Source organism: Heterodontus francisci, chromosome 1 (assembly GCF_036365525.1).
Source record: "Heterodontus francisci isolate sHetFra1 chromosome 1, sHetFra1.hap1, whole genome shotgun sequence".
Classification (NCBI taxonomy): domain Eukaryota; kingdom Metazoa; phylum Chordata; class Chondrichthyes; order Heterodontiformes; family Heterodontidae; genus Heterodontus; species Heterodontus francisci.
The window spans coordinates 267,435,768-267,451,815 of NC_090371.1; the positions used below are offsets into that span (position 1 = coordinate 267,435,768).

The 16,048-nt window shown below is 41.8% G+C and overlaps 1 protein-coding gene across 4 annotated transcripts in view; it reads left to right on the top strand.

Annotated features, from left to right (window-relative positions):
* The window catches only part of LOC137376222 (limbin-like), a 211,705-nt gene that overhangs the window by 115,105 nt on the left and 80,552 nt on the right, over positions 1-16,048 (top strand). For all 4 annotated transcript variants that reach the window (XM_068044349.1, XM_068044367.1, XM_068044359.1 and 1 more), the window contains 3 exons: positions 1,399-1,868; positions 8,645-8,840; positions 12,162-12,290. In XM_068044349.1, coding sequence (XP_067900450.1) covers positions 1,399-1,868; positions 8,645-8,840; positions 12,162-12,290 — 795 coding nt within the window. The remainder of the gene's footprint in view (positions 1-1,398; positions 1,869-8,644; positions 8,841-12,161; positions 12,291-16,048) is intronic.

Consider the following 16,048-nt stretch of genomic DNA (forward strand, 5'->3'; position numbering starts at 1 on the left):
GAGGCCACAGAAGCAGGTTGGAAGCCTGCGGCTACTAGTGGTGGGTGGGGGAGGGGTTGCAATGGCAGAGAAGCAGGTAAGCCTGGGGGCCAGGGAGAAGCACGACTGGTTCTCCTGACCCACAAGCAGTAAAGTCACTTGCCTTTTTCCTGAAGCTGTCCTAACCTCCTTTGAATTGACGGATTTCCTGAGGCCTGGAAAACTCAGCCGACCAGTGATAATCCTGCAGGACATGTTAAATGTGAGACTCCCAGCCTCACTATAATATTTAAATGGCCAATCAGCCGCTTGGGAGCGGATTGGTTGTCCGTGCCCTATTCTGGGTGGGTAGGAGTGGGGTTGGGATTTTTAAACTTTTTGCATCTTATTCAATCCCAACCCACCCATTTTGGAGCTAAAAATTACCCCCATTGTTTCTGAACAGAATTCGAGCTTCGTTTTAAATTGTTTCTTTTAGAAAATCAGTCAGTATGAAAAGAAAAGTAGGTTTAAAAAAGTTGTATGTTGATTTCATGTCGGGTAAAGATGGGATTTGGCTCAATGTGATACACCTGTTGAGGAATAGCCAGCATATATTGTCACAGCGTGCAAGTGAATAGCAGTAACTAGGATGAGGTACTAGAGGGCATTTTACATCATTGGCACCATAACATAGCAAATAGCCAACGTGGTCAGGATGGGAGAAAATAGGTGAGAAAAAAATAAAATGTAGACTAATTTTTGAAACTCATGAACTATTCCATAGTATAATGGAAATAAATTCAACAAATGAGATGAAGTAAACCAGAACCAGTTGGTGGCAGCATTGTAGTTAGCAATAACAGTAGCTGTTTCCAGAATTCATTGAAAGCTGGCCCGTTACTTGTAGAATATTCCACATTTTTAGATGTATTGAGTCACTAGTATCATAGGAGAGAAATATGTTCGCTTAGCATCACTTCTAGCAGGGCTACGTAGGCGTACATCGATTCCCTGGGGGCAGACAGCACTGCTGGCCATTACTCCGGGGGGGCTGCGTGGTGTTCTTCATTAATATCATTGAAGAATGCCATGGGGGCTGCACAGGTAGCACTGCCTGCCCCCAGGAATTGACACAAGTCTGCCTTGTACTCTTAGAAGCAATGCTGCACAAACAAATTTTTCCTCCTGTCTCGGTTCTATATCTTCGATCTATCATGGGTACCACATACGATATGGTAACAAACCTGATAGCAAGATATCCCGTTTCCCCTGCAGCCATTTCCATAAAGATGACTGGCTTTGCACAAAGGTCTTTTGTGTGTAATTGGATACATTTTTTATGTTTTTCTATCCGCTGGAGCTGGAGAGAGCCCAGTTAGCACAGTATAGCCTCAAAGGAGGAGTATTTTGTGTTAATATAATTCTTTGTGTTGTTAGATTTGTGAGCAAGAACACCAACAAATGCAGATAGCATCTCTTCTCAACTCCTCAAGAGAAAGTCCATGTGATCCTGACAAATGCCTCATGGACTGGCATACCCTATTAAACGATCAAAGTGCAGAACTTGGAGAATTGATGGGGAAATTGGACGAAGATGCAGTAGACCAACTCGAAAACCTGAATACACAACTGACCAAAGATGCCTCACTGAAAATTAAAAAAATCCATGCTGAACTTGTTCAGGAGTTGGTCAGTCTTGGGGCCCCGAAGGACTATTTAAGACAAATGGCAGAGGATCAGGAGAAGGAAATAAACATTCAGCATGAAAAACAAAAAAAACAAGAGGAAGATGAAAAACATAAAGCTGATGAATCGCTGGAGAAAGTTAGGGAAGAATTATCTAAGCAGCTACATTCAGAAATTGAAGAACAGAATTTCTTACGGCATCGGAATCAATTGGTTTTCCAGTAAGTGTGTTAAGATTTTTAAAACTCATTCTTGGGATGTTGTTGGCAAGGCAGTTTTTATTATCCAAGTTGCTCTTCAGAATGTTGTGTTGGGCCTTCAACTTTAGCCGCATGTTGTTTATATGGTGCAGGTACTCTCACAATCAGAAGTTAAATACAGTGGTTTAGAATTGTCACATCAAGGAGTAATTCAATTTGTTTGGTCTTGAGGTGTAAAACCATATTAAATAGCAATTCATGAACAACTTTGTCAGTTGCTAATACCTTTGATTTTAAAAGCTTAGTGGACTTCCAGGTATATATTTAATGTAATAACATTACGTCGGTTATATTCTTATTCAGCTGGATTTCTTCAGCCAAGGAATAACTTTTTTCTCTACGGCAGTATATAGGATAAATGCATAAAAATGTGAACGATTATGAGCACATTGCCTTAATAGCCTTACCAGAGCTGGCCATAAAGGTAGTTGAAGTTCCCCAACTCTGTTTAGACTACACTCCTAAAACAAAATAAACAATCCCAGGCACACTTTGTTATATAAAACTCTAATATTAGAAGAGCTGTGTTCCAACAAATTTGATCTTGACTGCCCACTGAAGTACTATTACTATGTATAAAACAGTTTAAACACCAATGAGATGAACAACTGATGAGGGCCAACCATAATTTTCCATCCAAGTTTGTAATAATGAGACTTTGATGTGGAGAAGTCTAGTTTGCCTTTTCTGGAATTCCACTGGACTACCTTTGAGGGGTGGGAGGAGGTCATAGTGATTTTTTTTCATTTTCGCAGTATTATGATATAGATGTCGCTGGAAAGGCAATTGTTTATTGCCCATCCCTAGTTGCCCTTGAGAAGGTGGTGGTGAGCCTCCTTCTTTAACCAGTAAAGTTCATGTGGTGATAGTACTATTATAGAACTTTCCCTCATGAAACTGAATAAATAAGTTGTTACTGTGCATGGAACATGTTTAACAGGGTGATTGACCTTTTCAAATTCCAAGGTTTCTTGTGTAATTGAAGATTATCAACAATCAAATGGAAATTTTCATACTGCTTCCATCAACATTTACAATCAGAGTTTCACTTTACATTGAGCAAAAAAGAGACAATAGCCTGGATTTTGCTCTGTTAACCTGCCCCAAGGCAGGCAGAATCGCAGTGAGGCAAATTGGGCATTGAGGCACACGGTGATTTCCTACTCCATTCCAGCACAGCCACCCCTTCCCCGCCTGCTGCCTGTAAATACCAGTGGGTCCTGGGTTCCCAGTCCATTTCAAACTCTTTCTTGCCAGCTGAAGCTAGGAGTTGCTCCTGGGTCACTGCAGGAATAAGCTGAAGTCTACAAATATAGGGAAAGGGTCTAATAGTGGCCTCACCTTGCTCCATTTTTGCCTGATATCTAATGAACATATGAACTATGATGGACAGGAAAAGACCTATCCAGCCTGTCCTACACAAGTGTGAAACCTTGTGTATCCCAATAAATATGTTTCACCCCACCCAAAATTAATGTTATCTCCTGGAAGAGGCAAATAAAATTAGAAAAAACCCAGGCCAATCTGGAGGGAAAAATCTGGGAAATTCCTGCTGAAGCTTTCAGGCTCAGCTGAGGCCTTTAGTAGGAGATACGCTGCAGTCCTCGGGGGTCTTCTTTCCCTTTGTGGCCTCCTCTGTATTCTAATACTACGATGACAATCCTACTGCCCACCTGGATTTTCCTCAGTATCATCGATGGGCTCCTGCTTACTGGCAAGGTTCCGGCAGGACTTTGCCATGTATACATCGTAGCTTTGAGCCAGAGAACTGGCCGGGGTTAGGGTGGTCACAAAATTCCTGCCCTGATCCTGGGAAAAGAAAAATGCAGCTCTTTTTTGTTTTTATCTCCATCTCAACTGATTTCATTTGAGTTGCTTTGAAAAAAAACCTAGTTAAAAACAGTAACCAGTACTGAACATGAATGTTGCTGTCAAAACTCATTTTGATTGGCTGCCTTACTGTTTTAATATAAAGTTATTTTGCAATGATATTTAATGTATTCTGAGTACTTGAAATTAAAATTAGGTACTAAAATTGCATCGCTGCATGGCTAGAGCACTCAATCTACTCTTCATTCAGCTTACAATTCACGGTATACAGGAGTAGTAATTGTGTGAATTATGATAATAGCTGACAGCTGTACTACCATCTGCTGCATCAGCTCGGCAAATATTGTAATGTACATTTGTTGGGGCTGGGTAGATTTGAGTGCCAGTACACTGTAATTTGTAAAGCCTTTTAGCCTAGAATGTTTTACACTATTCAATTAAAAAAAAATGTATTCTAGGGGACACCACAGAATAGTATTGTGATAAATCCACCTTTTATCCCCTATTGACCTTCAGCCTTCTCCCCACCAACTTGGCTTAAGCCACAGTGATGAGATTTTGGAAAGCATTTAAGCATTGATATAGGTGAAAGATGCAGGCTGTTTCATCCCCAAATCTTTTCATTTTGAATGATTTAACAAACCGGGGGACCAACCCTGGTTCAATGAAAAATGCAGGAGGGCATGCCAGGAGCAGCACAGGCATACCTAAAAATGAGGTGTCAGCCTGATGAAGCTACGACACAGGACTACTTGCATGCCAAACAACGGAAGCAGCATGCAATAGACAGGGCCAAGCAATCCTACAACCAATGGATCAGATCTAAGCTCTGCAGTCCTGCCGCATCCAGTCATGAATGGTGGAAAATTAAACAACTTCCAGGAGGAGTAAGCTCCACAAATATCCCCATCCTCAATGATGGGGGAGCCCAGCACATCAGTGCGAACACCAAGGCTGAAGCATTTGCATGCATCTTCAGTCAGAAGTGCCGAGTGGATGATCCATCTCTGTCTCCTCCTGAGGTCCCCAGCATCACAGATGCCAGTCTTCAGCCAATCCGATTCACTCCACGTGATGTCAAGAAACGACTGAAGGCACTTGATACTGCAAAGGCTATGGGTGCTGACAACATTCCGGCAATAGTACTGAAGACTTGTACTCCAGAACTAGCCACACCCCTAGGCAAGCTGTTCTAGTACAACTATAACATTGGCATCTACCTGGCAATGTGGAAAATTGCCCAGGTATGTCCTGTGCACAAAAAGCAGGACAAATCCAACCAGGCCAATTACTGCCCTATCAGTCTACTCCCGATCATCAGCAAAGTGATGGAAGGGGTCGTTGACCGTGTTATCAAGCGGTACTTACTAAGCAATAACCTGCTCACTGATGCTCAGTTTGGGTTCCGCCAGGGCCACTCAGCTCCTGACCTCATCACAGCCTTGGTCCACACATAGAGAGAAGAGCTGAACTCGAGGTGAGGTGAGAGTGACTGTGCTTGACATCAAGGCAGCATTTGACTGAGTATGGCATCAAAGAGCCCGAGCAAAACTGGAGTCAGTGGGAATCAGAGGGGAAACTCTCCACTGGTCGGAATCATACCTAGCACAAAGGAAGATGGTTGTGGTTGTTGGAGGTCAGTCATCCCAGCCCCAGGACATTACTGCAGGAGTTCCTCAGGGTACTGTCCTAGGCCCAACCATCTTCAGCTGCTTCATCAATGGCCTTCCTTCTATCATAAGGTCAGAAGTGGAGATATTCGCTGATGATTGCATAATGTTCAGCACCATTCGTGACTCCTCAGATACTAAAGCAGCCTGTGTCCATATGCAGCAAGAACTGGACAGCATCCAGGCTTGGACTGATAAGTGGCAAGTAACATTCACACCACACAAGTGCCAGGTAATGATCATCTCAAACAAAAGAGTATTTTACCATCTCCCTTTTGATGTTCAATGGCATTACTATTGCTGAATTCGCCCATGATCAACATTCTGGGGGCCACCATTGACCAGAAACTGAACTGGGCCAGCCAAGTAAATGCTGTGGTTACAAGAGCAGATCAGAGTCTAGAAATTCTGCAACAAGTAACTTGCCTCCTGACTCCCCAGTGCCTGTCCACCATCTACAAGGCACAGTCAGGAGTGTGATGGAATACTCTCCACTTGCCTGGATGAGTACAGCTCTAACCACACTTAAGAAGCTCAACACCATCCAGGACAAAGCAGCCCACTTGATTGGCACCCCATCCATCACCTTCAATATTCACTCCCTCCATCACTGACGCACAGCAGCAGCTGTGTACCATCTACAAGATGCACTGCAGCAACTCACCGAGGCTCCTTTGACAGCACCTTCCAGACCCGTGACCTCTACCATCTAGAAGGACAAGGGCAGCAGATGCATGGGAGCACCACCACTGGCAAGTTTGCCTCCAAGCCACATACCATCCTGAGTTAGAACTATATAGTCGTTCCGTCACTGTCGCTGGGTCGAAATGCTGGAACTCCCTTCCCAATAGCACTGTTCGTGTACCTACATTCCAAGAACTGCAGTGATTCAAGAAGGCAGCTCACCACCACCTTCTCGAGGGCAATTCGGGATGGACAATAAATGCTGGCATAGCCAGGGATGGCCCACATCCCCTGAATGAATAAAAAAATGTCAGTGAAACTATAGACTCTATGATGCTGGTTAATATTTAAAGCATTGAGGTATATAATGTATTTTTAAATAGTATTTTTAAATATTTATGTTGTATTATTACCTTAAATAGTGATGTCCCTTTAAGTTCTTAGTATGCTAATGAACTAAGTAGCAGGACGCAGTCATGTGACTACAAGCCTGAGTCACTCTGCAACTGTAATACCCTGGTTCGTGAATAGTTAGCTCTGTACTGTACATGTAGTTTAGTTGTCCATTGTAGCTGGACAACAGCATCTGCAAGTATTAGCATGATATCCAGGTCGGAAAGAGCAAGAAAGCTGTGTGGTAAGTGTGGTTGGTCCCACTCACTGCAATGTTGTCCTGCATTTTGTGACCTATGCAAGGTGTGCAGTGCAAAAGGTCACTAGGCTCGTGGCTCCAAAGGCACAGCCAGAAGCTGCAGTCAGACACAAACAAGCAGCTAGGAGAGCACCAGGGACCTCTGTAAACGTAAGCCAATACATGAAGTCTATAGTGAAACAGACCTGAGACAAGACTCGGAGAGATGCAATTCTGATTCAAAAGATGAACGGGCATTTCACATTGTGAACCTGACTCAGCACATCATGATGCTGAAGTCAAGCAACTGGAAGCTTTCGCCGTCATTAACAGTGATGTGCCCAAAGAAAGCTGGCAAACATAGACTCAGGGTTAAGATTGACATCAGAGCGAGTGCAAATATCCTACCAGTCCAAATCCTCAAAGATGTATACCGGAGTCATTGGAAATCAATGATAGAAACAAAAACTACCAAATTATCTGCATGCAACGGGTCACCCATTCCTTGCAGTGGCACACTAACAATACAATGCAGCTATGGCAAGTCGGCATGGAACCCACGAATATTCTACCTAGTAGACACGAGCGGACCAACAGTGGCAGGACTACCGGCGTGTAAGGACGTCAACATCATAACTATCCATGAGAGCGTTACCAAGGGGAAATCTCTGAGAACTGGAACCAACTCGCTGACTCTGACCAGCATCAAATGGTGCAGTCTGGAAACCGAGCAACAGCACAACTATGCTGTGCCTTCACTTCAACTCGCTAAAGAACCGCCAGCACCACAATGAGCCAGAACGGACAGGTATCTCCATGAGACCAAGTACTCTTTTCCCTCGACAAGTTCTCGAGCTTGAGCCCCAAGCCTTTAGATGCGGAGGATGAGGAGAGGTGAAGGACAAGCAAAGTCCTGAAGAGGCAGAGGAGGAATGAGTTGAAGCATTGTCTATTGGTGTTCGAGATGAGGTGCCAAACTTTCCAAGAATAACAAGGCCTCATAGATGGCCATTTAAGAAAAGCAACAGAATATGTTAGCAGGCTGAGGCAGAGCAACAGAAGCTGAATGCAGAGAGGAGAAACTTCGGCAAGAACAGCCACAGATGAGACGCAAACTCCGCAAGCAAGCGTTGTCAAACCACCGAGACAATATATGGACTTTTGAGCCTCTATATATTTGTGAATTTCACCATCTGTATCCACGTGTATATAATTTTGATCTCTAATGTTATGAGTTTTTTTACTTTTAGCATACGAGACTTTCCTTTGGAAAGGAGGGGAATGTTGTATGTTTGCCTTTAAGAGTGATGTCCCTTTAAGATCTTAGTATGCTAATGAGCTAAGTATCAGGATGCAGTCATGTGACTGCAAGCCTGAGTCACTCTAACTGTATCACCCAGAGTAAGGTTCTGTAAATAGTTAGCTCTACTGTACATATAGTTTAGCTGTAATAAACCTGTTTGAGATCTTCAACAGCTGGACTCCATGCATCTCATTAATGTTGTATCAGACAACGTAAAAGAACTCATTACAATTGGAATAACAACTTCTTATAATTTGTGACTGAGTAACTAATAATTACCTCAAATTTCCAACAGCAATAGTATTGGGTTCTTTTATCCAGATTCCAATTGGAGAATTTTGCAATAAATGGCAGACAAAATCCTTTGAAGAGACTACAGTCACCTCACTTAAGTACATGGATGTTAAAATAGCTAAAATATTACCTGTTATAATAATAATAGAAAAATGTTTTTACAACACCAATGCAAGTCAAGTTTGCAATGGGTATCTGTGAAATCAGCAATGTCCTGTAATGTGTCCCCACTTATTTGTGACAGATGAGCCATCCCCTTAGACTTGGTCCTTAGCTTATCCTACAAATTAATGTAGTGACTCTGTTCAATTTTTTTTTTTTGAAGAAACCTAATGAAAACTCCACTAGTACTATCTGACGAGGAAGTTCAAAAGATGACGCTGAGTTATCTTGACAATTTCTGCCAATTGGATAATAGCTTAGCTCTTCCTAAACTGTGTGAGAGGTCCAGACTCCACGCCCGTCTTACTGACTGGAGGAATGCAAAAATAGAAAAACTTGAGCAGCAATGGAAGAAACGGGTGAGTGAGCATGGAGAGATTAACTTTCTACCGTTATCATTCTGTGGATTCACTTGTAGAATTTCTGTTTCTGTTAAATGATGAGGTTGGGGTAATAATCTGGTCAATTTTGTTAAACATTACAGGCTAAAGTGAAAGGCAGCAGAGCACAACCAACAATGTAGGGCTTCAAAACAGATTGACTTAAACATATAAATAAAAGCAAAATACTACAGATGCTGGAAATCTGAAATAAAAACAGAAAGTGCTGGAAATACTCATCAAGTCTTGCAGCATCTGTGGAGAGAGAAATAAAATTAACATCACAGACCTGAAACGTTAACTCCGCTGCTCTCTCCACAGATGCTGCCAGACCTGCTGAATATTTCCAGCACTTTCTGTTTTTATTTTTGACTTAAAGATATTATGGAGGGTTGCGATCTGTCACAATTTCAGCCTCGGCAATTTCCAGCAACTCTGTTGCTCCTCTGCTTGTTTGCACCCCTTGGCTAATTATAGTTAATAGTCTAAACTTTTTACTAATACTTCTAATAATAAAATAGAATATCATACAAACCATTATATTTGATGTATGCCACAGTTCTCAAGAAGTTCAAAATTCAGGGTTGTGATAAACGAAGGTATGTTCAATATAACTAAAGGAAACCACAGTCAAGCCAACGTTATTCCTTCTTGAAGGGACAATGCACAAAGCCATTATGATCTAGATGTGTACATATTGTGACTTCAATTTAGTATCCGGAATGATGAGGGTTTTTTTTCAAAAATGTGATTTAAGCATGGTTGGGAATTCCCATTGTTGGGAATTTTCGTTGCCAACTTTCCGACTAAGAGGGCCAGGATGGCAGCAAGAAGCCATTGCCTGCCAATTGAAATCGGGTGGCTCAGAGGCTGCCACCGAGAACATGGGGAAATGGTCCCCAGCACAAGTTAAGTCCATCAGAGAGTTCTGGAACAGGAATCACGTTGAGGAAGGGGCAGGGGTAGTGAGATGCAGAGCAAGGAGGCCGAGGTTTCCTTGTGGGGCTTGACGCCATCTGCATATTTCCAGTTCAAGGCAAAAAAAAAAGGAGTGGGTAAATCCTCTGCTTGGTTTTAACTGTCCCTCCTCCCCTCGCCCAGATTCTGCCTGACAAGGGGAGTTAAAATCAGCTCTATACATTCTCATTCCTGAAAACTAAAGATGTCCCTTTCTGATTATATAATGCAGCAGTTGAAGAAATGTACCCTTTTCTGTGCAGCTTAGTGAGCTTGTTTTTATATCCTTTCATCACAAAATGAACAAAGTGATTATTAGGTATTTATGAAACCTATAACTCTCAATCAGAGTCAGCTATATTTTTAATTACATTTACTTATTAGGATGGATCAGAAAAATGAAACCCTCCACTTTGCGCAGAAGCATAATCTTTGTGAGAATTACATTGCGTCTCCATTTTAAAACAGTGGCAGTCATGAACAGCTTACTGCAATCTATCATTGTAACATTCGATGAATGGCCTGGCTACAGTGGTATCGGTGGATACTATGAACAAGATGTCTGTAACTGAAGCAATCAATACCATTCCTGATGCTGGCTAGAAATCCTGGTTCAGGCAGGCTTTAACTTTTTGCAGTGTTTTAATTTCCATAAGGAAAGACACAACTTCAGCCCAAGTTATTTGTAAAACAGCAAAACACAACATGTGTAGCATTGAAGCTCCCTGAATTGAAACACTTCTGTGCTTGTGTGGTTTTGTGTGGAAACACTAATGAGCAGAAATCCTTTTCTAATCAATAATGATCCAGGACTAAGTATATACAGATCACTTTTACAGGTTCCAATGTTAGGTGTTAAAGCGTTCACATTGGCTCCACTCACTTTCATGATGCCGAAGTGTTATAATTTTATGTTTGGGTGAGCAGTTTAATTTGCTTCTCCAAGCAGTGAGCCCTTTGATCTGTTCACCTTCATCTTTCTATCTTGATTTTTTTTCAAATGTGAGGTGACAGTTTTACTTCACGGTTTCTTTATACTAATCCGCATTAACCATGAAGTACATAGTGGGTGGCCTCATGATATTTAGAAGTACATAGGAATTGCTAGCTGAAAATAGACCAAGATCCTTTGAGTTCACCTTTTACTATCCTTCTACCATATGATACAATGATAATGTAGCTATTAGATAATCATGGCAAAGATAATTCTGTCAGACCTAGGCCAACCCTTATGATGTTCCCCTCCAATAATGACTCCAGTTTTGGAAAGAACATGGTTACAAATCTTTAAGGGCATTGCTTTCAATATTTAATACTTGTGCAAATTCATCCTGTGTTAAGTCAGCATTGCAAAATCAATTTACTATAATACATGTGAAAAATGTTAGTGGATAAATGCAGTCGAGTGAAAAATTGGAGTGACTGAAACAGAAATTGGAGATTTATGGTTAAATAAATGTATATGGCCTCTTCTTACTCAAAGGGGGTATTGAGGACTATAACGGAAGTATGAAAATAAATGTTTATTACACTTTTAGCTGTAAGTAAATTCAAGAGAAGGTGTAGGCTTTGACGTAGGAGGAAAAGGATAGGCATCCTTGGAGGCCCAATATCAGGAGCACCTCAAGCTCCATCATTAAAATGCAGTGGCCGATTGAATTTCTAGGTCAATATGTTCTTACACATTGTAAAAGGAAATGTGTTTTAGAAGTGGGTTGTATGAGTTCTTCATTAGAGAAGGATATGCTTATTGCCTTAGTGTGGAGACCCTGAAAAGCAAGTTTAGTGTATTGCCATATCTTTAGTTATAAAGGGTGAAACTAAGCCTAGTGAACCTTTTAGGATGACTTTAAGGGGCAGAATCTGCACTCACCTCTTGCTATATCATCACCATCAGGGAGGCAGGAACTTTAGTAATCAGTTGTTCCTGGGCCTCAGATTGATCTAAATTGAGGCCTGCACCTACAAAACTTTGGGCAAAGTTTTAAAAGCACATTTTGAACCAAGCCACTTTACAAGTCTGCTGGACCAGCCCACAATCCCCCTCCTTCACCTCCATGTTCACTACTCCTCTGCTGAACTTTCTTGTCTTATGCAAATGCTGGGCACCCCGAATGGTGCCAGCTCCCAACATTTTGTATGATAATTAAGGGACCTTTCATTGACTTTGTGAATGTTGCAGGATCAACAGTAGCAACTTAAACTAAGATATGCTGCCAGGCAAATTTTCCATGTCCGTGTATTCTACACATTGGAAACTATAGTTTGTACCTTCTTAAAAAAAAAACGCAGTTACTTTTTTAAAAGATTAATGAGATTTTCTGTATATATTCCTCTTTGTAGGACAAGTTAAAAACTAAGGAACTGGGACATGGCGACTGGGCCAAACTGGTAGCTCTACAGGAACGCACGAGGGACAAAATAAAATTGTATAAGGAAGAAAACGAAAGAGCTGCTGAGGAAATCAATGTGGTAAGCTGGATTGGAAAGTTCGGTACTGGTAATGTATGATAGGGAGTTGAAAACTGTGGAGGTAACCTGTTTGGAGTGATCTGGATTTGGCTTTTCACACTTAATTTGCTCACGCATGGCCATGAAGGGGCATAATTCAGTTTTTAGCCTATGGCATAACTGGACTGTTGGCAACTGAAAATCATATTCTGCACTCTCATACTGATAGTCCAATATAACGACAGCCTTAGTTTTTATTCTGGCTAGAATGATGTTCCAGCTGTTATGGACAGGTGGAAAGGGGTGTGGGTGGTTCCCACTATTCACCTCCCAACTGACCGCAATCGTGTTTTATTAAAATGTTGCTTTAGCCTCTGAGTATATTTTGGGTCAAATAAATAGATAAATGGCAGATTTTCTCATGGTTTTTAAAAAAAAAATAACTATTTTTACACAATTCCCGAAACGGTCACAGCCTCACCCACGTTCACATTCACTCACACACACATACATAAGAATAGACAGGTAGAGAGAAAAAGGATAAGTAGTTTAAAGTTCAAAGTGAGGTAAATGTTTGTGGTTTACAGTAAACCTGTTGAATCTTCGCAGGAGGACCGTATCTTTTAAAGGTGCAGGCCTGGGTGTTTGTAATCTTGAACTTGATGAGGTGTTGTAAAGTTCTAGTGGTTATAACCTAGCACAAAGCTGGTGGTGTGGATTTTTTTACCTTCGCAATTGGCGAGTCTTAAAGTCACGTTGTGATGTCTCTGCTGTGGTGGTTGTTCAGCAGGGTTTTTCTTGGTTGGCTGGATGTCTTTCACATCCCCTGGCTGGACTGCTTTCTGAAGGTGTTGCATTATCTCCCCCCTCTCTCCAGAGAGCTTTACCATTTTAAGGTAAAATCCATCACATTAAAGTTTCTGTTAGGAGACACATGGCCCTCGCTCCTGATGTGACCACACAGTGAATCAGGATGTGATCACCATGACTATCAATTGATGTCTGAATGGAAACATGATGCCACTTCACACCTGTTTATTTTGGTTTGGACTGTAAGTCTCCAGAATCCTTTGTTAGTTCATTCACGTTGATAAGAGTCATTAATATGCAATAGTTCTCATTTCAATTTCAAAGCGGTTCTCCCCAGAGTTATTTCAGATGAGGTTAATGAGCTCCATCTTTTCAGACAGATTTGTTGATTCCCAGTACGGAGGGGGTGGGGAGGGGTTCACGTGGCCACTACTCCATTTTGACTGTGGTACAAGTGTCCATGTCCTTGTGGTTTGGTTTAACAGCTGACTTTTTAAATTCATAATTCTTCCATTTCATTGTTTATTTCATCATGGCTCCTTCCGAAACACCAGGCCATAATAAGAACTCAAGTCTTCAACCTGCTGAGATTATCTATTGTATTTGGTAGGACGTGACAAGTTTGCCATGTCTCACCTGTACTATTGGTAGCATCACCATGAAAAAAGAGAAGCCAAGTGGTTTAACCAGCCCCTTCCCCGAGAAATACCAATCACTTTCCAATGAGCTCTCAGTGAATGGAGAAAAACCAGACAGCTGCTGATAGCATGGATATATTATTATATAATAGGAGTAAACTACAGACTGCTGATAGAATCACTTCTACTTTAAAATATGTAAAATTTACAACACAGTAACAGGCCATTCAGCCCAAACAGTCCATGTTGACGTTTACCCTCACACAAGCAAATAGTTCTAATGGTATTTACCTCCCTGGTTCCAATATCCAATTATCGACTTTTCCTTCATCCACCTATCCATTCTAATCTTGAATTGTACCATAGGAGGGAAATTTTAAAGAAAGAAGAAATAACTTACCTTTATGTAGCCTTTCACAACCGCAGGGTGTCCCAAATGCTTTACAGCCAATGAAGGACTTTTGAAGTGTAGCCACTTTTGTAATGTAGGAAATGTTAACCCCCTGCCGCCCCAAAAGGTATAGGTTTGGGTTGGGTACGATGTAAAAACGATTAAAATCTCAAACCTGCCTCCAACCTGCCCACTTCAGGTTTTAGCGGAGGAGTGTTTGGGAGCAGCCAACCTATCCACTCCCAGGAGGCAGGTTGGTCATTTAAATATTATAATGACGTTGCATGTGTCAGATTAAATCTTCATTTTAAATTTCACGCTGGTGGGCCGGGTTTCCCAACCCCCCGCACCCTTCCCCCCCTCCCCCACACCCCAACCGATGTCTCTGACCTCCCCACCCTCACCCCACGATGTCTCTGACTCTGATCAATTTACAGCCTACGATCGATCTCCCCCTCCCTCCTCTCTGCTCCTGCTGCAGCCTGGTGCTGCAGGCCTTTCTGCCCAAAAAGCCAGGCCAACTCTCAATCTGGCTGGCTGCAACAGGGAAACGGAAACAAAATATGTTAATCAGGCCTTGTTGTTAAATTTGGCAGAACCTCAGGGAATTCCACTCTTCCAGGTATCTTAACTGCGAAACAGCCCCCACTCCCTCCTCACCTCCAAGCTAATATCCAGGCTACAGTTCCTGCCTCAACCACTAACCCTGGAAGTGATTTCTCCAGCCTCATAACTCCCTATATTAAAGAGGTTTCTCTTCATCGCTACTGTAAATCTCTTAACGTTTTAAACACTTATATCCTGAGTTGAACAGGAGGAGGCCATTCAGCCCTTCAAGCCTGTTCCACCATTCAATTAGATCATGGCTGATCTGTACCTCCACTCCTTTTACCCACCTTGCTTCCACACCCCTTGCCTAACAAAACTCTTATCAGTTGCAGTTTTGAAATTTTTAATTGACTTGGCTTCAACACTTCTCTGGGGGACAGAGTTCCAGATTTGCACTGCTCTTTGTATCAGAAATGTTTTCTGTTGTCACTCCTGAATGATCTAATTTTAAAGTTGCCCTGGACTCTCGCACCAGAGGAAATAGTTTCTCTCTTTTTACCTTACCAAATCATCTTAAACAATTTAATTAGATCAACCCTTAGTCTTCAGTGCTTAAGGGAATATGAGTGTGTGGCAGATGAGAATATCCTGATCAAACTGCACTGCATGAAACAAATTTTGAGCTAGCTAATTGTAGGTACTGTTATTTCATGGGAATTGCCATGAGGATACATAAATATTAGTACAATGCAAGGTATATTTTGTGCATAGATTATATGCACAGCTATTTTTTGAATTGGAGAAAGTTGAGACTGATCATATTATCATTTTGGCAGATGATGGTGGCAAACCCTCTAATGGCAAGTTTCTGCAGCCTAGAAGGTCATGTGCGTCCATTCTTTGACGTGGAGGCAAGTGCAGGTTTCACTATGTGCTGTGTGAGTTCAGTACGTGGTAAATGAAGTGCTGGGGTGTTCAAAAACAGGCTGAAAGCTATTCTGCACATAAAGTTTTGCCGGTGTGTGCTCCTGCTGCCAGCGCATCGGCCTTCACCAATGTGGCAGTTGGCGCACTTCTTGCCGGAAATACTTCCAGAGTTGTTTCCTGCCATATTAGCAACATAGTAGGCTGGTTAGCGTCTTCGAAAAACAGATGCAACGTGGCCAAATTTCTAGACCTGTATCTTTTGTTGATGTTCACCTAAATGGTTACTTGTTGCAGAAGTTATTTTCTGCACTTCTTATAAAACTGAAGGGCACAAATGCTCAGTGAATCAGAAGTGGTCAGGCTCTGCACATAATAATGTATAATGAGAGTAAGGGCAGCCTTTAAGCAGTTCTGTCTTTGCTTCTGGCTGAACTGTCATACTACTGGGAATTTTGGCCAATTTT